This window comes from Trichoderma asperellum, chromosome 7 (genome assembly GCF_020647865.1).
Source record: "Trichoderma asperellum chromosome 7, complete sequence".
NCBI classification, from domain to species: domain Eukaryota; kingdom Fungi; phylum Ascomycota; class Sordariomycetes; order Hypocreales; family Hypocreaceae; genus Trichoderma; species Trichoderma asperellum.
Genome location: NC_089421.1, coordinates 2,521,700 through 2,546,123, shown reverse-complemented (window position 1 = coordinate 2,546,123; position 24,424 = coordinate 2,521,700). Strand labels below are relative to the sequence as shown.

Here is a 24,424-nt window from a genome sequence, read left to right as displayed (position 1 = left end):
CAGCTCTATAGCTTTGACACGTTGTACGATGCGTGCTGTAGGATGTTTTCGGAGATGATCATTTTGGGGGCTTTTTATTCATTCACCATTCGCTTTCACTAAACCTATCTATCTATATATATACTTGGAGGCGGAAACACCCCGAGATAGACATGAATCACCTGCTGCCGTCCAAGTTCTTACCAGTCTTAGTTTGGCGTCGTATACAGAGTAGCATCGATCTCCTCCCGCATCAGACATCACAGCCACCTTACGCTACCCACAAGCAAGGTGCAAACACAATAGCAATGGCATTAGTTTACGTACTCCATATGCAAGACAAGCACATCAGAACCGTCCAAGCAAGCTCGTCGTGTCATCTCCCGCCAGCAAGGGGGCTAATCCTAGCCCCGTGCAGCTGCTCACCTGACTCTTCTCCCTTTTTTTGCCATCTTCAAAATCCAACGTCCAGCCCATCACCACCCCTTTTCAGCCCTAGCTAGCCCAAAAGCTTAATGCCTGTAGCACCGTGGTATTCCTTCAACTTAAAATTTTCTAGCCTCACATTGCCGGGAGAAGCTTAGGTCATTTGTGCCACGCTTTTTGCTTGCCTCCCACTAATACGTGGATAGTAGTGTAGCATCGTTCCAAAGCCACCACCCAACTAAAAAAGCCAGCCAGCTCAGCTTCTCAGTAAAGCCAAATCCAACGTGCTTCTTCCATCCGGGCTGTGTGCGCTAGCGCTATTTCGCAGATCCCGCATTGTGAATCGCGTTGACTCATAGCCTTTGGCATCAAGTCCCCCTGCATTGTCGGTTACGTACCTACTTGTATGCTGGGATGAAGAGACGACATGGCTCCTTATTTGATAACCCGTACCATCAAGGCTCAGCCCAGCAAGTGGGTGAATAATGAAAATTGAACAATTCCTTTCTTTTATTTCAGCCGTAATTCCACATCAACATTATGAACACTCTACAAAGATACTTCTGCCTCAAAATTTGTATTCTACCTCCCCCAGGGCCACTTTCGAGCAAACCTCGTGCCCTCATACGAGTTCCAACCAACTCCGTGACGCCATAGCCATGCAACTGGCCAGTTGTTGATCCAGTATACCCGCCCCATCTTCCCTTCAACAATTTCCGTATTTTTTGCCACGCATAGTATCATTTTCTAATCGTACCAGCGTCCACCTGGGCTAGGGGTGGAGAAATTTACACACCACCGCACATCACATATAAATGAGAGTGGTAGACCGGCCGTGTTTTCTTCCTACCGCATGATGGGTAACTCGACTTATCCGTCTGCTCGCTTTAGTTGTAGGTGCGAGACAGGTTGCGGAGGTACCAGTCAACCAACTTTCGGCCAACCTTGGCCTCTGAGATGTGAATGAGGTCCTGTAGAAAAAAAAAATAGTTAGCCAAGGCTCTATAGTGCAATAGGGCTGTTAAGAGAACAGTAGAAAAGGGGGAAAACATACTCCCTGGAGAGCGTAGTCAAGGTCGCTGACGTTGACCAGCTCGCCATCCATGAGACCCTGGTCCTGCCATCGCAGCTGCTTGGTGCGCTGCTTGGTGACCAGGAGCCAAGATCGCAGCTCATCGGGCTTCACCTCGAGGAAGCCAGCGAGCTTGGTCAGATCCATGGTGGTGTAGAGTCGGAGGTAGGACTTGATGGTAGGGCTGTACATGTTGGTCTTGACCTCATCCATGAAGATGGCCAGGTGGTGCTCCACGGGGTCGATGTTGGACTCGGGGTTATCAAAGTCCGGAGGGACGGGGGAGATGAACTTGGGGCAAGCGGCGCGGAACAGCTCCTCAAAGATGGGCAGCGACTCGGGGCCGCCACGCTGCATCTTCAGCAGCTGGTCGCCGTACTTCTCGCGCAGGGCGCTGTGGATGGTGTCATCCAGTCTGGTGGGGTGGAAAGCCACGCAGATGGCAATCAGAGCATACATCTGCTCGTTCTTCTTGGTGATGGAGTCGAACTGGGCGTTCTTTTGGAAGTTCTTGGTCCGTGAGACGTAGATCAAGATGTGGCTGAACATGCGGATGGCATCGGCGTATCGGTGCATCATCATGTAGGAGAAACCGACATAGTAGTAGGTCGTGAAGTGAGCCGCCATGACACGGGCGAACATGGCCTTCTTGTTGAGCTCAATGTCATCGAGCGTCTTGAGAGCCAGGCCAAAATCACCCAGCAAGCAGTGAACTCGCAGGAGTCCGATGATGGAGAAGTATCCCAACATGCGGTACAGGTTCTTAGAGCCGTACTCGCCGGCAACGGCCATGGGATCCTCGTTGCGCTTCATGGCTCCGAGCTGCTCGGTGATCTGAGATCGCTGGATCAGCGAGTAGAGGACGTTGAGGACGCTGTAGCAGCCCCAGGTGTTGGGGTTCTCGCGCAGGATCTGAATCTCCTCCTCATTGTTGGCCTGTCTCGCAATTCGGCTTCGGTAAGAGCTGAAAGAGTTGAACTGATAGATGAACTCATCAATGACATCCCAAGCCCAGTAGTACTATATTTTCATTATCTCAAGCGTTAGCCGTGGAAATTCCTGACAATTGGGCGAGCAAGGCCGCATCAATTTCAGACAACGCACCGAAGGGGGCTCGAGATCAACAGGGCCATCCGAGTTCAAAATGTAGTGGAACAGGCTGCAGTATGCGTCGTAGCTCTGGAACTTGACCTCCAAAGGTGCTGAGAAGTCCAGGGGCTGGGCGGCCTGCAGGAGGCGGGACTGGATATCGTCGGTCTGCTGGGCCAGGTTAAGCGACGTCGTCTGGCTGAGCTCGTCGCCGTCTTCGTACTGGACGTGCTCCTTGTATTCGGCCACCAAGGCTTCCTCCTCGACATCGCTGTCGTCAGCAATCGCGCGGGCCGGGGCCCCTCCGTTCTGGTACGTCGCCATGGTTGTCTGGCCCGTCGTGAGATCTTGTCGAGGCTGGGGGTGAGAGGGGCAGCAATTTTTTCTACGCCTTGCGCGGGAGGGGCTTGACGCTCTCACGAATTTTCCCCTTCGTGACTGGTTAGGGCTTGGTGCATCGCTAAATGCATGTGAGATTTAAGCGATGGCCAAACTGCCGCTTTGTTGCATGGATTATGCATCTATAGAGGCTAAGCATCCGATAGCGATTTAAAAGATTTTGAGGCGGGGCAGAGCTACGAGGTACCAGATCAAGGTACCTGGCAAAGGCAAAGTGGACGATGATGATGCAGAGGGGTCAAAAGGGACTTGACTGAGGGGCAGTATTACCTTTTTTTTTTTTTTTTTTTTTTTCCCCCAGAGCTTCGAATCGCCAGATTGTATTAATTCGAAACGTAGTGGCAAGCTTTCACTGCTGAATTTAGTAACGGGCAGTCCACTTGAGGCTAACTTGGAAGCAAAAGCTGCACTGGTCGCCGTCCGAATCATTAATAAGCAAGCGCAAAACTTGCGAGCCCAAGGAATCCCTGCATTTCACAGTTCTTGTGACTCTTACAAAGAGTCATAGACGATGAGCAAGGGCTGCTAAGTGTCATCGCTGCTATAATTTTGGGGCCACATACATTCCTCTGGGATTCAAGCGAACCAACGGGATCGTATAGAAAGCTGGGGTTGCAGCCACGATCTAAAATCGACGTGCTTTTCTTAGACAAGCCAGAGAGCGACGGCGAGCATCACCAACGTCCAGTTTCATTCACTTCACTGCCTATTTTCTTATCTGTACTTTTTTTTTAATCCATATCACAACACAACCTGCCCACCATGCCGGTTGTGACTCCAGAAAAGCTGGCCAGCTTGCAGAAGCAGTCTCAAGATGTCCGAAATGTAAGCAGCCTCTCTCATCTCTAATTGGGATCGTGCATCTGATATCAAATACAGATCTGCATTCTGGCTCACGTGGATCATGGCAAAACCTCATTAACGGATGCTCTCCTGGCCACCAACGGTATCATATCACCCAAGCTAGCCGGCAAGATCCGCTACCTGGACTCAAGACCCGATGAGCAAACTCGAGGTATCACCATGGAGTCGTCCGCCATCTCACTCTACTTCTCCATGTTGAGACGGTCTGCTCCCGACGCTACCCCTGAGGCGAAGGAGTACCTGATCAACCTGATTGACTCCCCGGGCCACATTGACTTTAGCAGCGAAGTATCCACCGCCTCAAGATTATGTGACGGGGCTGTTGTGCTGGTGGATGCTGTCGAAGGAGTCTGTAGTCAGACTGTAACCGTCCTACGACAGAGCTGGATCGAAAAGCTCAAGCCACTCCTGGTTATTAATAAGATCGACAGACTCGTTACAGAGCTCAAGATGACGCCTCAAGAGGCATATGTCCACCTGAGCAAACTTCTAGAGCAAGTTAATGCAGTCCTGGGCAGCTTCTTCCAGGGTGAACGTATGGAAGAAGATCTCAACTGGAGAGAGAGGATGGAGGAGCGTGTAAATGCTACAGCTGCAAACAAGGCCTCGACGGCAAGTGACACGGCCAGCGAAGTGGGAGGAGACCTCCAGTTCGAAGAACTCGATGATGAAGATTTATATTTTGCACCAGAAAAGAACAACGTCATTTTCAGCAGTGCCATTGATGGTTGGGCATTTACCTGCAGACAGTTTGCAAGCATGTACGAAAAGAAGCTGGGAATCAAGCGAGGCATTATGGAAAGATGTCTATGGGGTAACTTTTACTTGGATCCCAAGACGAAGAAGGTGCTTGGGCAGAAACATCTTAAGGGCCGCAACCTCAAGCCCATGTTCGTTCAACTGGTTCTTGAGCCCGTCTGGACTGTTTACCAAGCTACCATTGGTGCTGATGGAGGCAGGGGAGATCCAGTGCTCCTTGAAAAAGTCACAAAGTCGCTCAACATCACGATTGCACCTCACATTCTCCGAGCCAGAGACCCCCGACTGCTGTTAACCACGGTATTCGCTTCGTGGCTACCGCTGTCAACCGCCTTACTGGTCTCTGTCATCGAATCGCTCCCATCACCCCCTGCAGCACAGGCCGAGCGACTACCTTGCGTCATCGACGAATCTCCAGATGCGCAATTCATTGACAAGTCAGTTCGAGATGCCATGGTCTCTTTCAAAACCGACAAGTCCGATCCCGTTGTCGCATACGTCAGCAAGATGGTGTCTATTCCCGAAAGCGAACTTCCCGAAAACAAGAGGCGTACTGGCCAAATGACCGGAGAGGAGGCAAGAGAATTGGCTCGGCAGAAGCGTGCAGCGGCTGCTGCCTTGGCGGCCGCTAACAGCCAGAGCGAGGAGGATATGATGACCCAGGCGCTGGAGACTGTTAACATCGACGATATCACACCAGCTGCCGAGGAAGAAAAGGTCGACCCGGAGCACCTGATTGGCTTTGCCAGAATCTTTTCAGGAACGCTCTCCGTGGGAGACACGTTATACGTTATTCCACCCAAGTGGTCACCAGCCAATCCTCACGCAGATCCTGAGCCTCAACAAATTACTGTAAAGTCACTGTACATGTTCATGGGAAGAAGTCTGGAGGCGCTGAACAGTGTACCCGCCGGTGTCGTTTTCGGCATCGGAGGCTTGGAAGGCAAGATTCTCAAATCAGGAACTCTCTGCAGCACGCTCGAAGGAGCCGTCAACTTGGCGGGCATCAGCCTTGCTGGAAAGCCAATCGTGCGTGTTGCACTCGAGCCTGTAAACCCAGCTGATCTCGACAAGATGATCCAGGGCCTGCATCTGCTTGTGCAGAGCGACCCCTGTGCAGAGTACGAGCAATTTGCTAGCGGAGAGCACGTTTTGCTAACCGCGGGTGAACTTCACCTTGAGAGATGTCTCTTGGATTTGAAGGAAAGGTTCGCGCGATGCGATATCCAGGCTGGTGCACCTATTGTGCCCTACAGAGAGACGATTGTCAGGGCAGAGGAGATGCGCCCTCCCGCTAACAAAGAGCTTGGCCGTGGAACTATTGTGTCTTCTACGAGCTCGAAGCAGGTGAACTTGACCCTGCGCGTACAGCCGCTACCTACGAATGTCACAGAATTCTTAGTCAAGAATGGTGATTCAATCAAACGCCTATACAATGTACGAAAATTGGTAGAAGAGGAAGGGGAAGAGAGCAACGAGGAAGCCATCGAGGCAGATACCGAGCTTACTGCTGGCGCAGCCATATCAGCGGAAGAACTAAAGACGCAGCTGCAGAAAGAGTTGGAAACTGGAAAGGGCCGCGAGGCATGGAAAGGCCTGGTGGATCGAATCGCTGGCTTCGGGCCAAGGCGGACGGGGCCCAATCTCCTCATCGATGCCACCAAAGATGGTATCCTTCCGAAAATTTTTGCTACAGCCAAGGCACCCGATGCGAAATCTGAGTCGGAAGACAAGCTGCATCCTAGCCATCTCTCCGACAAAATCACTTATGCTTTCCAGCTAGGAACAGCACAGGGACCATTGTGCAATGAGCCCATGCAGGGAATCGCCGTTTTTATCGAGGACGTTTCCTTTCACCTTTCAGAGGATGATACGTCTGCTCGTGATAAACTGAACAGGCTTACGGGAGAAGTCATCAAGGCGTTCCAATCGTCACTACGTGCAGCTTTCCTGGACTGGTCTCCGCGACTGATGCTCGCCATGTACACGGTTGAAATCCAGACTTCTACGGAGGTGTTGGGACGAGTATACGATGTGCTTACCCGTCGCAGAGGCCGCGTAGTATCTGAGGCAATGAAAGAGGGAACGCCGTTCTTCACCATCCAAGCCATGCTGCCGGTAGCTGAAAGTTTTGGCTTTGCAGACGAGATGCGCAAGCGGACTAGCGGTGCGGCTCAGCCTCAGCTGATTTTCGCGGGATTTGAGATCCTGGATGAAGATCCGTTCTGGGTGCCGTTTACCGAAGACGACTTGGAGGACCTCGGAGAATTGGCCGATAAGGAAAATGTAGCGAAGAGGTACATGGATGGCGTGCGAAAGAAGAAGGGCCTGCTAGTGGAGGGTAGGACCGTTGCCAGAGATGCGGAGAAGCAGAAGACGCTCAAGAGGTAGAGGCCACCGGCAGTGCTATTTGCTGCTATTCTGCTAGGAAATGCTGGTGCTGTGTAGATAGGATAGACCGATAGATGTGCGAGGTAAACGAAACGAAACCAAGAGACAAGCGTAAAAACAAACATGACATGACTCTTGTTTCTCCTCTGTCAGACTCATCCAGCCCAAACTGCGTTGCATTGATGATTTTTGGGGAGATCTAGCCCTCCCGGCTGAAGTTTTAGCTCAAGACTGACTCTGAAAGGCACTTTTCTCCACTGCCGCTAAAACTGGAGAGGCAAAGCAAACGAGTGCCGAAAGCCACACCCAGCAAAGGCTATTGGACACCGACGCAGAGCGATCTACTGTAGCACCCTAAGCCTATGTCGCTAACTCCACATGCTTAAGGCGGATCTCATAAAGGCTTAGATGTAAGCCCAGCCGCGGTCGATCTCCAAGCTCCAGGTCTAGAGCAGTCCTGTCTGTGCAGAGGGCCAAATACTAGTTTGCCACTCCCAGGTCTGATCACGAGTTTTCGCTCCGCTGTGGTTCGGTGAACGGATGACTGCGTCCAGGCTGCCTCCGTTCAAAGGCCGGGGGATCCCTGGCTGGGTGAAGCTAATCCATACGAGAACAGAGAGGGCTGCGATATTACGCCGGAGCAGTCGTTTTGGCACGCTTATGCATTATGCACTCTTGATGTGGTTCCTAATTCTGGCTGGGATGGCGCGGACTCTTCTCTCTCGGGGCTGGCTGCGATCGTTATTCGCCGACGCGCATCGCCGCTTGTCGCAAGCGCTTGATTTTGCTTTGAGCCTTGCATCGAGGCTTGGCTCGAAGACAGACAACTTCAGGCGTGTCCCAGACCGAGATGTACGGTAGAGGCTGGCTAGCGGGGGACTCAGACTTGCGGAATTGAAACCGGCAGCGCCCTGAAATCGCCAAGACAGAGAGGCGAGGAAAGACCAGGCCGTGTTGGGCCCGGGCGCTGCTGCCCCTGCTCTTGCTCTTGCTGCTTGCCGCTCTTGCCTGCTGCATAATAGGTACATGTATGCTGTAGTGTAGACTATCATGAGCGAGCATGTGCATGAGCATGTGAGACAAGGCAGGTAGCACTGCGACCCAACAGCAACTGCGGCAAGAACGGCCCGCGGTCCTAGCCCAGCCACGGTTATCTTATCGAGCCTTGCAATTTCGTTTTGTTTTACCGTTTCCTTCGTTGTTTCTCAGCTCTGACTTGCTGGAGGTCTTGTCACACGCATCCCGGAGCATCGCCCGCGAGCACGATGACAAGACGAGCCCCGGCCGCCGTGCTGCGTCGTCTGCTTTGAGCACAGCTACCCATGCCAACACCACCAATGCAGCGAAATCGGTCGTATCCAAGGCTCGAGACTCGGCGCTAGACAGCGCGCTATCATCTGAGAGCAGCAGCAGTGGGTTTCCCCCGCATATCACTCAACAAGGCAGGGAGTCTGGTGGATGGCTAGCCTGGCATAGCGGACTGGGTCAAGGCAGGGCCTCAGCAAGCCTTCCGACTGGAGCTCGGAAAACGGAGCGCTACTGCAAAGGCAATATCCACTCTTCAGCCCTGGACGAGACCAACCGCATCGCTTTGGCGGCCTTGGTGGCGTGAGACAAACTACTAGCTGTTGTGCACTGACAGCTCCCTGCGTGTGCCCCTCTCGCGCGCCACTTCAGCTCTGTGCGCAGGCCAAGGCCGTGGTGTACGTACGTACGTACGAGAGCAATATCTGGGAAATGGGACAGAGGAAACCGGCGGATCGCGGCGACGAGGAGAGGGTCAAATAGCCAGCGAGTCATGTAAAGTGCTATACATCGACTTTTCGGTCCGTTAATCGCGGGGCGATGGGATACCGGGGCTGTTGCTTTGGGCTACTGCTGCTCTGCCGCTTTGCTAATGGCACCGCATGCCCGAGAATGCAGATGAGAGACATCAAGAACTGGGGTCAAAGAGCCGCTGCTGATCCCTCCTCCAGTGTGGGTCGAGGCAGGCTGGACAAAGCTGGGGAGTGGCAGGTGGGCTTGGCTTTTGTATTTCTACATGGCTTGATCCCCAGCTTCATAACAGCTGAGGATTCCCCCGACTTCCCTACGAGGTGGCAAATTGTTTCCTCTTCCTTCTCCTACCAACCCTTAACCTCGCCTTGTGTGTGACAAACAACAGCTTTCGGCGATGATAACGCCGCCCCAAGACCAAATATTTGCCTTGGACTTTGAGGCAACAACAATGAATCGAAATGAGATGGACAAGGCGCAGGCGTTGACGGTTCAAATCTTCCTTCTCCTCGGGAGTGCCATAATCTGCATAGCCGCGCGATCCTTCATACGATTCCGGCAGTGTGGCTGGAAGAACCTTGGCCTTGAGGATGTCCTTGCTGTTGCAGGAGTGGTACGTCCGCCGTTTTCTTTCTCTGTGCATTTTTTTTATCAGCATACTGATTGTGGGTCTAGATTTTCTTTGTTCCCAACGTTGTTTTGGCGTACCTTATGAATACCACGACACACTGGATCGGCAATCAGACTACCTTGAAAACCGATTTCATTGGGACACAACCGAACAGCAATGAATACCATTTGATGTAATTGATCACTTCCTACTTGGCGGCGTCAGACATTGCAATGCTAACTAGCTGTAGGGAACTTGGATCAAAGCTCTACTTATACAATTGGCTTTCTTACTCTACAGCACTGTGGACATTGAAAGCAGCCTTTCTCGCATACGTCATTCGTCAAACGGCTGAATCTGGCCGGCGACAGACTCAACAGATGTCTGGCTTCGGCTTTTTGCTTGTAACATGGGTGGCAACGACGCTAGCCTTCTCACAAAGCTGCCGGCCGCTGTCTAATATGTGGCAAGCATACCCGGATCCAGGGCGTTACTGCCAACCTGCTACTTCGCCGGTGCTGGTATGGGTATACTTTGGCTTTGATACGATAACGACTCTCTACTTGGCGATGGCGGCTATGCCTCTCACCCTGAAACGAGGCAAGACTATGCAGGAAACACTGCAGTGGCTTACAACGCTTTTGTGCTGGCTCATTATCACAGTAGCCGCACTCACTCGAGCAATTACCCTAGTATCGGTATGTCTTTATCTCTTGACTATTTATGCTATAGAAACCCCAGACTAAGAAAATACTCTAGAATCGTAATCCAGGTGCAGAGCGAACGGCAGAAACATTGGCTATCTGGCAACTTTTTATCTTAATTTCCACCGTTGGGTTGACTGAGTGCTTTTACCATCCGCAAGGGCCATTTTCTTATCCAAGCCTGAAGGATATCGAAGATGCTCGCTTCAATGACTTCATCTACTCGTCTCGATTCTCAGCGAGGCAGCACAGTCTTGCTGAATCGGAAGCGACCATTGTTGTCGATCCCAGCGAGGCGGACATGTACAAGAAGGATGTAGAGGTATTGGTCCAAGAGGTTGCGCCAGAGGGGCGCCGAAATTCGGGAATTGAACGCAAGATTGAAGTATCAGTGCTTCAAGAAAGCTTCATCGTTGCTCCGGAGGGTCCATGCGATATCTGCGGGAACTATACAAGAAGTTGGGCAAACGACGAGGACGCAAACAAGCCAGAACAGCGAAGTTATTACTTTGGAAGTGATATTCATTTCCACGTGCCGCGTTATGGTCGCAAGACCAGCGACACAAACGAGACGACGATTTAATCTGGTTGTTTTTTTATTATGTTGTTAGCGTTGCATTAGGACTTGTACATCATTGGGACACTGGGATAAGGATTGGAGTTGGATATCAGGCATAAGGTGGCTTATGAATTTGGCATGATTAGTTTTGAGCAGACGTAACATTGTTTCCTATGGCATTGTTGTGTTGAATAGGAAGAGAATTAGTGTTATTAAGCATAATGGCTACTAGCAAAGTAAACAATTGTCCGAGTTCTACGTGATATAATTTTGTTGTTCATATATGTTTATTATGCTAGTATCTACCATGCTAAAGAATATTGAATCTAAAATCTTGTAAAGTCTCCCTCTCGCTCTCTCGCTCTCTCTTCACGGTCCATAGAGTGATACTTATAACGAAGACGAGATAGATGAAGATGATGCTGGAGAAGTCAGCATCAATGAGGACAATACCATTGAGGATAATGCCGATGAGAATGGCCTTGACGGAGTTGACACTGATGAAGACGGTACTAGTGAGCATGGTATTGATCAAGATGATACTGGTGAAAGAGAACAACAGCAATCTGCTCGGTATCCACGTCGATTCTCCGTTTCTGCCGCTTGGTCGTGATTATCCCGAATTGGCCCAGCTCGAAGTCTATCAGTGTGTTCCTCATGACCCGACAGCGACGATATGAAATCTCATCAATCCTTTCAGAGGGCTTTCATTACGATCAGGCTAGTTTTCCCAGTCTAACGAACCAGCACTCCCCGGTACCTCATTCTCCCATCTTTCAAAGTCTCAATAGCATCCTTGACTCCATCTTCTGTCATTGGGAACTTCATAACTGTTGGCTTGATGTCATGTCGAGAGGCGAACCGAAGCAGCTCAACGATAGTACGGCGCGAAGCCGTGAGGGATCCTTTGATGGAAGCTCCCAAACCAGTCAATTCTCCCAGATCAACAGGTGTGTGTTCTGCAGAGACGGTCAATGGATATACTGTGCCATTAACGGCCAGGAGTTCGATTAGGCTGCCATGCTTGAGTTAGCAATTGGGAGTGATGTAAAGTGTCATGGGGTGAGATATGATGGGCATACTTGTTAAAGTTACTGCTTGCGGTGTTTCCGCACAGCAGTAAATGATTCAGGGGCCTGAAGCCGGGTGGAGCAGTCTCTGAATTGTAGACGTGGAACTCTGTCGCTCCATAGTCGAGTGCTTCCTGTCGTTTTGATTCAGAGGTTGACAGAACGACGACCTCGTGGCCCATGGCTGCGGCGAGTTTGATGGCCAAGTGCCCCAGGCCACCGATGCCCATGATGCCAATGCGATCGGTTGATTTGACCTCGGGCCCGGTCAGAACGGTGAAGACTGTGGAACCGGCACAGAGAAGTGGCGCTGCGTCGGCAGAGTCGTATCCGTCTGGGATCGGGAAGACCATGTTGGCTGACCAGATCACACCAGAGGAGATGGTGCCCATTTTGTCGTGGTTTCTATTGAAGTCCACTCGATTAGGACAGTACTGATCCCTCCCTTTTCCCACCGAATAATTAGTCTTTTCATCGTCAAAGAGAACAGTAATTAAATGATATAAATGCGACGTACCGCTCAAACAACAGTCACAAGTGCCGCAGACCTTGTGTGTATAACCGAATCCGACGCGGTCTCCAACTTTGATATCTGATACGCCAGGGCCGAGCTGTCTTACAACTCCCACTCCTTCATGGCCGATGATTCGTCCACGCGCCAGGTAGTGAAGGTCAGTGCCACACAGTCCTGAGTGGGTTGTTTCGATGTATACTTCGCCGTAGCCAAGAGTACGAGTTGACGTTTCAACGGCCAGTCCTCCTTCGGGTGTGCCTCTGAAGACATCGATGGTGAAGGTTGAATTGCTGTCGGCCATGTTTGCGATACTGGTTTTTTTCTCCTGGAAAGTATAGGAAACGTATCGTTGGTATATAGAACAGATAAAGTCCTTTCAAGTAGTGACTGCCGGGTATTCTCAGCTTCGCTTTAGACAAGTCGAGACTGGACAGTTTCACGCTTTAGGAGGATTGCTAATATCTTTTATATAAAATAAAAAGATCTCTTACTACTACCTGATAGACAATTGAATAACACAAATACATACACACACACATTTATATATAAGAAAAAAACAACGATGGCGTCAACGCACCAGGCATTTGCCGAAACGGACGGTCCTCGTGCCGACTAGGTGGGGTTTCGCCTAACTGGTGGGAATTCTCCCGCTCTGGACGATCTCAAGACATGACTTGTATTGCACCGACACTGGCCGCATTAGTAATTGAGCTTCAAAGTGGTCTGGGAAGAGTCGGTCCGGCCAATCATGGTGGAAATGACTAATGATCGTCCAGGGGATCTAGTTCTAGACCTGCTGTTTTTGTTGTTTTACAGCAGGAGAAAACACAAAGTCCCGCTTTGCTTGCTCAACTAAACACCAGGACGCATTATCGATCCACTTGACCTTATTTCGTCTTGCTCAGTCTTTCATTCTTGGGGGAGTCCTTATTAGAGGTATTCATCTTTTTTCTATACAGCAAGAGGTTGACGATATAGTCAAAGTGTCTGCAAGCAAACCGAGGATACAAGAGGAACATTATTATATAGAAACTGCTATAACTGGATAGGAAAAACAGAGATTTTTTGATACCCAGTTATTTTACCCTGGTATAGCTTTAAACTAGTTATGCACTAAGTCTATATAAATAGGGGCGGCTTATTAAGCATCCATTGTAGCTTAACCGCCATCTCGATACATACACTGGGTCTGTGGCTTAATGGCCCGCAATTGGAAGAAGATGGCTAATTCAGTTCCTTATAATTTCTCGGAGAAAAAGAGATAGCTTGTTTTTTCTCAGGACGACGTATATGCCAAATCGAAGCTATTTACACTATCGGCGATAGAGTTGCTGTTATGGCGTAAATGCAACACTGTTTGTCAAGCTAAGTCCTGTATTTAATGCCTTGGTTGAGCTTTAAGTCTAACCGCGCCAGTTTTACATCAAAATTGTCAGATTCTAAAGGAGCACTGTACAAGATATTAATTAAAGAGACCGAAGAAAAGATGTAAAAGTAGATAGGTCGCTGGGGTTGGGAATTCAGAGAGTATGAGAGAGAAAGGAAGAAAGTTGCATATTTGGTTAAACGTACGCTAAAAGATTTTGATATGGAGCCGGCGTACACTAGGACTAGAAAGCTGCATTTTTTAATGGTGGATGTGTGCGATGATGAGACAATGATTCGGCTTCAGTGAGCTTCTTTCCCTTCTCTTACCTAGGAGCTTCTATATCGATTTAGCCATTTTTTTTCTCGGCCATTAGTCTGTTCTTATAGTGATTGAAGATGGAGGCATTGTGAGATTCAATTCTTTTCCTTTTTGTGATACTGAGCCAATTGTTGCTGATAAATGGAAGCACGAAGGTGGCGCGTGATCGATGGTTGTATTGAGAGCGCGAGTCTGCCCCCAGAAATATACATCAGGTCTCCTTAAAGACATTACTGTTCAGAAGATTGTGCGTGCACAAAGGCAATAAAAGAACCAGAGGTGAGTGTTGCTGAAGCAGTAAAATGGTTCGGGTTGCATATAGAAATGGTAAGGGTACCAGAAAGCGGAGTTGCGATTTACTTCTGACATCCATTGAAGAGCCATTTTCCTACTCCTTTTGTTATTGTTTACTGGGCTTTATCTTATTGACCTCACCCATATGATGCGCGGCTGGTCATCGACGATGAGCTGTTCACACGATCGATTCCATGAAGAGATCTTAAGGAGGATCCCAGTCTGCCCACGACTGCCACGGGAGAATACGGGAACCTATAACACAACGCACGGCGTTACATGTACTGCATTACGTATCCGACATGATGGCTCTCTGGTACCTGACGCTCCACGACCAAACACTCACGGAGAAGCCGGAGAATGGGCTGGCGGGAGCAGACACAGGAAGCTCAGACATCGTCAAAGGAGACACCATCCGGTCACTGCTCACGAACCGTTCCTGAGGGGGAGGATTTGCAGAGGGCAGCACCGAGATGTTCCAAATCCAGTGTGTCAATACCGAATGCACTGTCCAGAACTGGGGGCGATGCAACATCAATGCGAACTCACGGGTGCACGAGGCTCTAGTTGTGGTTGATGCAGCAGTAGCCCTTGGGCACAAAGCCGCACACCTTCTCTCCCGCCGTGTATGGGAATTATCGTGGCCCGGACCACATAGGCCTATGCGATCCAGATGGCGGTTCGCAAGGCCATCGATGCCACAAACTCGCGTGACACAAATCTGCAAGCATTGTGGAAACTTGCGTGGATTATAACGCCTCCAGGAACTAGGTCAATGAGACCACTGTTCTACGCATGCTCTTGGAATACTGTGGCACACCTGACTAGTTTCTTTCTCAGCTTGTAGCTAGGTCTCTTACTACCGTGAGTACAGAGTATGAGTGCTTCATATGCATGTTGGAAATTGTCTTCATAAAAGCACTCATCTAAGCAAAAGTCCTATGCAGTTATGTAGTTGGTTAATAAAAGTAAAAACTTCCTTGCACTCAACTAGCGTATGGAACCCTGCGAGGAACCAACAGCAACAGCCCGTCTTGGTCCGCTTTCTATACATGAACTAGTGAAAGTAAGTTCAGGCTAAGCTGGAAAATAGGCGTATTTATATGCCCCTCATTTCCCGTGTAGTTGAACGTGAAGCTTAGTTTAGCAAATCCTCCACGGTTCCGATTCTTTGAACATGTCATCATCACGGACACAGCCAATTTTTGAGCCAATTTTTGAGCCCATTTCGCAGGATCCCACCGTACTTGTGTATCCAGACAAGCCCTCAAAATCACATATTGAAGCACACAGGTCTATTCGGAATGACCTGAGGGCTCTCAAACAGGAAGAATTTGACCCTCGCGTCCCATACGGATGGGGATTCTTCATTTACCGTGCCGTTTTCGGCGACGGGACCGATGCTCGTTTTGCTGAGGGCCTGAATCGCCTTGAGAATTGGCTCAGATGGGAGGTTAGGAGCTCGCGTTACAACAGCATCTGCGAGGCAGAGACATGGGAGAAATTCCCAGATTATATGCCAGCGCCTGGTGAACCTGATATTACGGATGAAGTCGCAGCGCGAATGTGGAATGAGGTGGTAGAAGAATACCCAGACGCCCAGGAAATAATTACCGAGCCAGAAGGCAATGAGGATTTCAGTCCCATTGGCCGTGACTTCGCTGCTAGAGTAGAGTCTTTCGACATTAACACCGGCCCGCAGGATGAAGATGACTGCCGGAGAAACACGCGCTATGAGACTTGCTTGATAATTGATAAAAGAGTCCTTGAAATTCTCGAGGGGCTTCCAGCAGACACCCCGCCAGTTGTACCTCTTTCTATGTCTAGCCCTGAAAGCCAGAAAGCGGCACGGCAGATTCTCTGGGACAACTGGGTATGGATCCTGGATCGAGAAACTGCTATTGACAGGGAGGAGGGGGATGTGCAAGAATTCCCTCCGTGGATCCGCATCCGATTGGGGTCATTACGATTCCTTTTTTTCCAGAGTGCTTTCGGCTATGTTACCACCAACTGGCAACGTTTAGTAGAAGAAGATAAGAAAAACTGGGATATCGTGCGATGGTGGAATTCAGTAGCGACCACTTGTAATGAGGTCAGACGGGCATCTCGTGCTCGACCTCCGGGTGAATGGACTCTAGTCTAAAGTGTATACTGGAGAATTGTAAATTATGTCTGGATTTAAAACTTTTTTACCAAAGCCATTGTAGAGATGATATCACCCTTGTTAGTCCCTGCGACCACGGCGGCTGACAGCAAGAATGGATATCTGTCTTCTGTTCTTGCGTGGACCCAGGGTGCCCAGAAAGTGAGCGGCGGGCGTCATTTTACCTGCTTCCAGATCTTCCGTGAGCAGGAGATAGACTCGATGAACATACCATATCCCCAGACATGTCGCACTGCCCTAACACAGACTGTCGAATGTGACGACTATGTTGAAGGCTATGCTAGCCTTGGTTATCCAGGATCTTTTGATAACAAAACACTCGCCGATTCTGTGTGCGATCCTATATGCGACAAGAGTCTTAAGAGCTGGTTCGACAATGTACAAAAGAACTGTGCTGGGTTTACTGATGAGGACAACATCCCGCTCACTCTGCTTGGCGGACGTATGTGGGCAAGTCTGAATGCCACCTGTTTGAAAGACCCAAATTCGCCCAATCTCTCAGGATACTGTGTTGGTAAGATGGTTTGTAAGCCACCAATTCATAAATCAATCCTCTAACAGAATTTAGATACAATTGACGGATTCTCTCGAGTTGCAACCATCCAAGACATGCCTATAAATGAGTTGTGTTCGTTCTGCTTTATGGGAATCAGATCGATAATGCAAAGCTCAGCCTACTCGGCTTATGACAGGGTTTATAAAGCTGAGCTTGACTATATCAACACCAAGTGCAGGAAAGTTTACCACACCGATATTAAACCCTCGCTTTTCCCTCCACCACTAGATACTCCTTGTCCTGCCGAGCAGGTGTATGTCACGAAACAGGGGGACAGTTGCGACAGCATTGCCTTGCAGCATTCAGTGTCATCGGCAGCAATATTCATGGGCAACAATCTCATCATCGCTAATTGCAGCAGCATTCCATCCAATGTAACACTATGCCTTCCTTCTTCCTGCGGATCTACCTATATTGTCCAGCAAAACGATACTTGCACAAGTATTGAACGCAGCCACCTCCACACATTGAACACTACAAGCGGTGACGTTCGCAAGTATAACCCGTGGGTCGACCAAGACTGCATGAACCTCTGGAATGCAAGCGATATAGCTTATGGTCACGTCATATGCCTATCTCCACAGAATGGGCAGCATTCGTTGAACGCTTCCACCGTGGCACAAAATAACAAACAAATTGGATACGCCTACACGTTGCCCGTTGCGCCTCCAACAAATGCCACTATCGCAAAGGGCACAACCGACAGATGTGGAGCCTGGTATACCGCGGTGCAAGATGATACGTGTGTGGCTATAACTCTTAGAGGGCCAACTACCATTGATATCTTCTTCTCTGTGAACCCGTCACTCGGAACTGACGCATTGCAATGTGATGGCAAGCTAGTTGTTGGAACCACATACTGTCTATTACCAGTCTACAATTGGGATTACTACTAAGAACATCTTTACGAAAGGCTATGGGTAGACAGCAAGGCATCACAAAGTTGGCGAGATGGAGCATTTTGATGATATTGCCCGCTCCTATGCTTTTCAGGGCTACTAAGACGCAGGAGCGGCAACAATCTCAATGGGTACGCCATAGATAACAAATGACTGCAGAAAATATCACATGTATGTACTATACTAGAATGATAAAAAAAGACAGAAGACTTTTAGATATGAAGACATATCAAATACCAACCATGGCAGAAACCTTAATCTAGGTCACTGTTAGTGATGAATAAGGCCACAGACGTTGCGCTTTGAGGATGGTAGTGTAGGGAGCGTAAGCTTGATCCAGGCACATATGAGTATTAACTGAAGTATATCAATTAAGTAAAATAGTTTAGACGGCACATAGAAATAACGAGGAAAATGAAATGCGGAACTATTCTGCCCCTCCTATCGCTAAAGATGGTATACAAGTTTTGCTAGGCCACATCCTATCATTGTATTACACGCCATGCTCGCAGCTATGATACCTGCAAGCAGATATGTCCCGCGAGGATTGATGCCTTATTAGACACAGACGAAATAGTACTCGTCGATTCAGCAGCAAATGACAGCAGGGTAAAGCAATTATAATTACCATCGTAATTGCCTTAGTCTTTTATATTTTTTTTACATGTGTATTGGGTGATTTCCCCACTACTATAGGTAGTTTGTCCAATCCTTAAGGCTCAATCTGCGGCGAGAATTTGATGAATGTAACACTCCCAGAGTAATGCCCGAGAGCAATAGTATTATTACTCATAGCCCAACAATATGTGTGATGGTTAGGGGGAATACATAGCACCCTGGTACCGTGATAACTGATCCACTCAGCATGATCATCTATTTCAATAATCCACTTAGATTGAGTGTAGAGGTTGCTGTCATGGATCCATTTAAGCTGACGTGTCCACTTATTATTCGATTTGGACGAGCTCGAGTAGTCTAGTGGCGTGACCACCTCTAGACACTCATTGATGCTGCCTGTTTCCGGATTCCAAAGTTTAAGCGCTGAAAAATCACATTCTCTGCGAGATAGTTCCTGGTCAAGATAAATTTCATTAAGCTTCCATGCGGAGGCGTGTAGCAGATGACCTGTACTATGATCCCATATTTCAATTTTGCGGAGCTCCGTTGGATACGAAGGATGAGAATCATATGGACAGAGCGCCAATAGACGACCATTAGGAGAAAAAGAAAGCGAGTATGAATAAGATTGAATATTCAGGACTTGTTGCAAGTTACGAGTAGTAAGATCCCAAAGCCTTATTATGTTGTCCGAGTCACTGCACGCCATTAAAAGGCTATCCGGTGAGAATGCCACGCCGTGGGTTTTGCTATGGCCCTTGATACTATGTCGTTTTGTATCTTTGATGACGTCCCACACTCCGATGCTTCCAGCGTCGGAACTACACGCTAACAGTGCCCCGTCTGGGGAGAAGGTTAAAACCTCAACCGGGTCTGTACCGCACTGGTCTCTCAGCTTCCGAACCACAGTTTCGTTGGTGACGTCCCAGATGACGATTGTGCCAGTGCCGCAAACAGAGGCTAATAGCTGACCATCGAGAGAAAAGGCCATAGCTCTGGAATAAGATGGGTGAGGTGTCTGAGTTGGATATATCTCAGTGGCCTCCCGGATTGTGCTCGTGTTGTAAACAGAGGCTAATAGCTTAGAAAGGGCCCTAGCTCTGGAATAAGGTGGCTGAGGCATTTGAATAGGAGATATATCTGTGGCATCCCAGAGTTTAATAAATCGCCCGTTTTTGCCGTTTTTAGACACAGATACTAAGGTTTCGCCATCTGGGGAAAAGTACGTGGAGTACACTGCGCCTTGATTGACTTTCAATGTCCGAACCAAGTTGCAAGAGTTGAGATCCCACAGACCAATGGTGCCATCCATGTCCCTTTCTGGCCGTCCAGGGTTCCCATGTGAGGACGCCAGCAGTTGACCGTTTGGTGAAAATCTTATATTGCCCGCTTGTCCAACGCTCCTCATTATGTGCTGTTGTTGGACGCCTGTGGTGGTATCCCAAAGGGTTATGATGCCGTCTTCATCGATAGAAGCTAATATTTGGCCATTTGGAGAAAAGGCTGCGCAAACAACGTCTCCATAACCTACTAGTGTTTGCTGCAAGTTACCTGTGCGGACATTCCATATATCTATATTTTTGTCAAAACAATGTGATGCCAAAAGCAAGCCGTTAAGTGAAAATACTGTAGTCATATCTTCGGTGAGACGCTCTGAAAGCATATGCTTCTGAACGCCGTTGGAACGATCCCAACTTAAAAAATCCCAAGACATCGACGGTGATGCTAGTAGCCGATCTCCATCAGTGAACACCAAAGAGGTAACATCGCCCACATCTTCATCCAATGTGCTCTGCAAGGTGCCTGTTGTAGTATCCCAAAATTGCAATTTGCCAGTGGTAGACTCAAAGTCTGCTATGCTTCCAGAACATGATATGAGCAAATCGCTGTCTGGGGAGAAGACTATAGCTCGGATAAAATCACATTCAGAATCCAGTTTCTGCAATGAGTTGCCTGTCACTGCGTTCCAGAGCTGTATAGTCCCGTCATGAGCACCGGCTGCCAGTAGCAGACCATTGGGGGAAAAGGCTATGCAGTGGTCATCAACACTATCAGAGCAGTCGAGTGTCCCTAATTCCGCACCCCAGGAGTTCTCATTCGTATGTGGCATGGATATCCAATCTGGCAAATTTGCACTGAATAGCCTTTTAATCTCTGATGTTGCCGGGGCGAATAATAACCCAGAGACATAAAGCTGAAGAGGTGTCGTATTTATCATTGTTTGGTTTCTGAGAATGAATCGTATGGCGTCATGAAGGAGTTTCGACATTTCAGAGTTACTTTCATGCTAATAGATAGATAGAGCATTAGAAAAAGCCTTCTACTACAACTTCTTGGGGAAAAAAGCACGCACCTTTATGATTGACTGCAGCTTTCTCAATATCTCAGTAACTTCCGGTAAAATCCCTAAAATGCTCATTGCCTCAACCCAGTAAAGGAATTTTGTTTCCAGGAAATATTGGGCACGCTTTAATTGGGTTGTGAGATCTTGGCTTTTCATTAGATGGTGTGCCCAATATCGGCACGAATACTGCAACTGTATTGGTATGCATTGGTTGACGGTCTTAGCCGTTATGTTATGGTGTCTGTGAATGGCAGGGCTTGCGAGATTGCAGATATTCTTCTGTAAAGAAGTGTCCATAACGCTAAGGCAGCGGAGGGCTAGTTTTTCGTGTGTTGCCTTCTTATCTGTCCAAATTGCCGTTTTACCAGGAGTTTTGGGGTCTAGTAAAAAATCTCGGAACGACAGATGGAAGAGTCTTATTGGCACGGTTTCATCATCCGGGATATGTAGGACCGAGTGCAATGAACTCAGCCTAGCCTTGATTGCCATAGTTGGAAGATCAATAAACTTCGACAGCGAGAAAACTGACAATGGGCTCTCAAGAAGAATAATCGCACTGACCACTTCCTTGACATCCTGGATCAACTGGTCTTTCCGTCTGCTATTATCGTTGTATTTAGCACCTATACGATTCAGCACCGGAAGATAGATCGCGTCTAGTGTAGATTCTTCGGCTTTATAACTGAAATAATCATCTAGAGACTGTCGGGGATCCAAGTTGTGGTCTTCAAGTACACGACACACAGTCGCGGCATAAATGAATAAAGGAACTGACATTGTAACAAGCGTAGTAATTTCCGTTATACCGGGCCAGTCTTGGGGCAAAGACCTAATTTTGCGAATGTCGGCTAGTTTGTACTCTAGAAAAAGGCGTATATCATGTTGGATATCAGCTCTGGGAATCTGGTGAAGGATAAGGTCCTGATAATCGTTCCCTCCCATAGCGTCGAACCCAAGACGAATTGGTAGTTCAGGTCGGCTAGTAACAAATACCTGGAGGCGTGTAGAGCTGCATTCCTGCACTTGTGGAAGTAGATGAAGTATGACGCGAATATCTCTGTCATTTTCACACTCATCCAAGGCATCAATCACTATCACCAAAATTGAAGGCTGGCTGCTACTAGGCTTCAAGCGGGATATTGGCTCCAGAATCAGCCTTTCAAACTGTTCCTTGAGAGATTTTGCTGATATTTGAGGTTCAGCATCAATGACCTCTCTCAAATAGTCGACCATTCCGGGAATTCTAGTTTGAAGCTGTGACGCGAGGGTTGAGAAAAACTGTTTTGCATTTCCGCGATCCGCTTCGCCTCTTTTGAAGAAAAAGGAAGCACCCAAGATCTTCTGGTCCAGAAAACGCTTTGCTAGAGTCCTGGATATTGTAGATTTCCCAGTCCCCGCCATCCCATTTAACCAGAATATACATTTTCTTTGAGATGTGGCCCACATGTCAATCTCATGGAGAATTTTAATCCGCGTTCCCGGAAGACAATCCTCTTCGTGCTGGTTTGCGTAAGAAGCAGATTCTGCATCATCAGCAATTGACAGTTTTGCAAGATCAAGTTTGTATGCGATTGTGCCAGTATTGTGAACAAGTTCGCCCAGTTGGTCCTTTAACCCTGCAGAGCATTGTTAGCTTGTCGTTTACCAAAGCATACAACAAGAACTTAACTAGCAATATTTCATTTGCCTTTTCCCTCGCCTGCACCTGTTCTGGGATAAGCCGGCGTAAGAGATCTCGTGCGTACGCCGCCGCCATCATGGCTGCGAAGCCTTGCCATTCATCATTTTTGTGGGTGTCTGCATAATCGCATATTCCACGGACCACAAGACATGGGAAACGGTTCATTAGGCCCGCTGCTTCCATTTCGAAGCATAGGACACCCTTTTCCGCCGCAAGCTTATCACGAATCACTGCATTTTTCATAAGTTTATCTGCACTAGCAATTAATCCGTGATGGACAACCGGATCGTCCTCAAATTCATCTCGCGGAGGTCGTGGCATCAAGTTGGAAGGGTCGTCGCCACATGCTTGACAGGTTTTCGATGCTCCAGAGATGTGTATAAAAGAAGACTTATATAATCTATCACCGGCCTGTGGGCGACAATATCTTTTTTTGAGTCGTGGATTCTTTTCAAGGGCCTTGCTCACTTCTTCATTAAGTGAATGCCCATCGATTTCGTAGCGAGCCTTGAGCCCAGCAACTGCCGTCCGTAGCAGCTTTGGAGGCTGATCTAAGAAGCCTGTTTCCACAAAGGCCTGATTTTGTATAGTTTTGCCAAAGTCGTATTGAAAAACTCCTCCTTGGCCATCTCCTGGAGTGCTAACCACGACGTCGCCGAGACGTATATCGTGATCGCATGTTGGCGCACCTCCTCCGATGCCTACCATCAATCCAATGCGGATGTTGGGAAAGCTTCGTAATAAGTTGGCGGCAACGTCGGCGGCAGCGGCGTTGCCGTATTCTCCCTCGGGTAAACAAGCAATCGCGACGTAATGGTTGGAAATCTTGCCCAGTTCATAATTGTTAGAGTCATATGGATCCAGCTCTTTCGGACGATCATGCCTTTCGTCAAGCAAGGCCAGTGCTGCAACGAGTTCTGTGGCGATGGCACATATCCAACCCACTGTGTACAAATCTCGGTCTGCCATGTGTATGCGGTGTTGAGGTGTATAGGCCGAGGTGTTAGTCGCTTTTATTAGGTCTTTGGATTACCTATCTATACTGCAAGAGATAGTATTGCTATTTAAGAGCGCGTGTCTTCTACTTATGCCTGGTAGCTGGACTGACCCCTGTATGCCTATGTACTGCTACTTTCTAGGCTGCTGCCCTATTTTCAACGAGGGGAATGCAGGCAGAAGCCCATCACAGAATCTCCGCCGCCATGTCCTGAAACATGGCCACAGAAAGTGGCCCAATGATGGAGCGCCAATCCCGCTCGACTCCTTAGGCGCGAGCGGGGGCGAGGCATGGTACATGCAACTGTGTGAGAGACGTGATTTGAAGTACACTGATGTATGCAAAAAAATATCAACCTCCATACTCCGCCATATAATTGGTGCAACTTTGTCTAAGAACTCTTCTCTTTCAAAAGAGTTATGCAATTGAAGAGATGCAATGAAATTGAGAGCAGCAGCAGTAGCAGCAAAATCAGCAGCAGAACTCCAGTCCTTGAATCAGCTACGAGTGAATAAGCGATTCGCATCTAGGGCTTCGCGGATCGCAAACTGAAGATAGCGTCGACGGCTCATTAGCCACATTGATTTCGAATATCCGAGCATATGAGGTCTCTGAATCGCTTACTAGTTTGAAGGATTTAGGTGAAGCGCCTCTATCATGATTCCTTTGCCCAAGACATCGAAGCCTCGGCGAATGATCAAAATGCGCGGACTCACAACAAAAAGAATGGCAGACAGAGCAGCTGGGAACCCTTTAAGCAGAGTTTTCCAAAATTCTCCAGAAATCAGAACGACAACTGATTGAGATAAGCAGCGATTTAGTTTATAGCACATGCAAATCCATTACCTACATAATGCAACTCTTGGCAGATAAAACTGAGGTTATTACTGCTGGTAAAGAGGAGCACGAATGTTACGCGTGATGGACGACACTACTGAGGGCGCGAGGCTACTCACCCTTTTTTTTCTCTTT

General features: G+C 48.5%; 8 protein-coding genes across 8 annotated transcripts; 4 read left to right on the top strand and 4 right to left on the bottom strand.

Annotated features, from left to right (window-relative positions):
• Nucleotides 1-908: 908 nt before the first annotated feature.
• TrAFT101_011549 (uncharacterized protein) lies at nucleotides 909-3,049 on the bottom strand. The gene is made up of 3 exons (XM_024908641.2): nucleotides 2,582-3,049; nucleotides 1,460-2,497; nucleotides 909-1,376 (listed from the first exon to the last, which is right to left on the bottom strand). Exons 1-3 carry the CDS (start codon nucleotides 2,888-2,890, stop codon nucleotides 1,293-1,295), a joined length of 1,431 nt encoding a protein of 476 aa, XP_024758019.1. The 5' UTR covers nucleotides 2,891-3,049; the 3' UTR covers nucleotides 909-1,292.
• A 190-nt stretch (nucleotides 3,050-3,239) lies between these two features.
• Nucleotides 3,240-7,107, top strand: TrAFT101_011548 (uncharacterized protein). The gene is made up of 2 exons (XM_024910728.2): nucleotides 3,240-3,790; nucleotides 3,845-7,107. The coding sequence occupies exons 1-2, from the start codon at nucleotides 3,728-3,730 to the stop codon at nucleotides 6,977-6,979; spliced, it is 3,198 nt and encodes a 1,065-aa protein (XP_024758020.2). The 5' UTR covers nucleotides 3,240-3,727; the 3' UTR covers nucleotides 6,980-7,107.
• Nucleotides 7,108-8,140: 1,033 nt separating this feature from the next.
• On the top strand, nucleotides 8,141-10,877 carry TrAFT101_011547 (uncharacterized protein). The gene is made up of 4 exons (XM_024900831.2): nucleotides 8,141-9,368; nucleotides 9,431-9,558; nucleotides 9,616-10,063; nucleotides 10,125-10,877. Exons 1-4 carry the CDS (start codon nucleotides 9,153-9,155, stop codon nucleotides 10,650-10,652), a joined length of 1,320 nt encoding a protein of 439 aa, XP_024758021.2. The 5' UTR covers nucleotides 8,141-9,152; the 3' UTR covers nucleotides 10,653-10,877.
• A 61-nt stretch (nucleotides 10,878-10,938) lies between these two features.
• TrAFT101_011546 (uncharacterized protein) lies at nucleotides 10,939-11,151 on the bottom strand (the record flags this gene model as incomplete). The annotated part of the gene is made up of 1 exon (XM_066129296.1): nucleotides 10,939-11,151. The coding sequence occupies one exon, from the start codon at nucleotides 11,149-11,151 to the stop codon at nucleotides 10,939-10,941; it is 213 nt and encodes a 70-aa protein (XP_065985428.1).
• A 212-nt stretch (nucleotides 11,152-11,363) lies between these two features.
• On the bottom strand, nucleotides 11,364-12,513 carry TrAFT101_011545 (uncharacterized protein; the record flags this gene model as incomplete). Its single annotated transcript, XM_024910729.2, has 3 exons — nucleotides 11,364-11,643; nucleotides 11,711-12,143; nucleotides 12,216-12,513. The coding sequence occupies 3 exons, from the start codon at nucleotides 12,511-12,513 to the stop codon at nucleotides 11,364-11,366; spliced, it is 1,011 nt and encodes a 336-aa protein (XP_024758023.1).
• A 2,857-nt stretch (nucleotides 12,514-15,370) lies between these two features.
• TrAFT101_011544 (uncharacterized protein) lies at nucleotides 15,371-16,336 on the top strand (the record flags this gene model as incomplete). Its single annotated transcript, XM_024908642.2, has 1 exon — nucleotides 15,371-16,336. One exon carries the CDS (start codon nucleotides 15,371-15,373, stop codon nucleotides 16,334-16,336), a length of 966 nt encoding a protein of 321 aa, XP_024758024.2.
• Nucleotides 16,337-16,402: 66 nt separating this feature from the next.
• TrAFT101_011543 (uncharacterized protein) lies at nucleotides 16,403-17,809 on the top strand (the record flags this gene model as incomplete). Its single annotated transcript, XM_066129295.1, has 2 exons — nucleotides 16,403-16,871; nucleotides 16,926-17,809. The coding sequence occupies 2 exons, from the start codon at nucleotides 16,403-16,405 to the stop codon at nucleotides 17,807-17,809; spliced, it is 1,353 nt and encodes a 450-aa protein (XP_065985427.1).
• Nucleotides 17,810-18,075: 266 nt separating this feature from the next.
• Nucleotides 18,076-23,446, bottom strand: TrAFT101_011542 (uncharacterized protein). The gene is made up of 3 exons (XM_066129294.1): nucleotides 22,444-23,446; nucleotides 20,784-22,390; nucleotides 18,076-20,717 (listed from the first exon to the last, which is right to left on the bottom strand). The coding sequence occupies exons 2-3, from the start codon at nucleotides 22,218-22,220 to the stop codon at nucleotides 18,525-18,527; spliced, it is 3,630 nt and encodes a 1,209-aa protein (XP_065985426.1). The 5' UTR covers nucleotides 22,221-22,390; nucleotides 22,444-23,446; the 3' UTR covers nucleotides 18,076-18,524.
• Between the last annotated feature and the right edge of the window lie 978 nt (nucleotides 23,447-24,424).

Excerpts from the sequence above, each read along its gene's own strand:
- TrAFT101_011548 (XM_024910728.2), top strand. The coding sequence starts at position 3,728 with ATGCCGGTTGTGACTCCAGAAAAGCTGGCCAGCTTGCAGAAGCAGTCT. Across the intron at positions 3,791-3,844 it reads AGTCTCAAGATGTCCGAAAT|ATCTGCATTCTGGCTCACGT; the intron begins GTAAGCAGCCTC and ends TATCAAATACAG.
- TrAFT101_011549 (XM_024908641.2), bottom strand. The coding sequence starts at position 2,890 with ATGGCGACGTACCAGAACGGAGGGGCCCCGGCCCGCGCGATTGCTGAC. Across the intron at positions 2,498-2,581 it reads TTGATCTCGAGCCCCCTTCG|TACTACTGGGCTTGGGATGT; the intron begins GTGCGTTGTCTG and ends ATGAAAATATAG. Across the intron at positions 1,377-1,459 it reads TTGACTACGCTCTCCAGGGA|GACCTCATTCACATCTCAGA; the intron begins GTATGTTTTCCC and ends TTTTTTCTACAG.
- TrAFT101_011542 (XM_066129294.1), bottom strand. The coding sequence starts at position 22,220 with ATGTGGGCCACATCTCAAAGAAAATGTATATTCTGGTTAAATGGGATG. Across the intron at positions 20,718-20,783 it reads AGCTGCAGTCAATCATAAAG|CATGAAAGTAACTCTGAAAT; the intron begins GTGCGTGCTTTT and ends TCTATCTATTAG.
- TrAFT101_011547 (XM_024900831.2), top strand. The coding sequence starts at position 9,153 with ATGATAACGCCGCCCCAAGACCAAATATTTGCCTTGGACTTTGAGGCA. Across the intron at positions 9,559-9,615 it reads AGCAATGAATACCATTTGAT|GGAACTTGGATCAAAGCTCT; the intron begins GTAATTGATCAC and ends AACTAGCTGTAG. Across the intron at positions 10,064-10,124 it reads GAGCAATTACCCTAGTATCG|AATCGTAATCCAGGTGCAGA; the intron begins GTATGTCTTTAT and ends AAAATACTCTAG.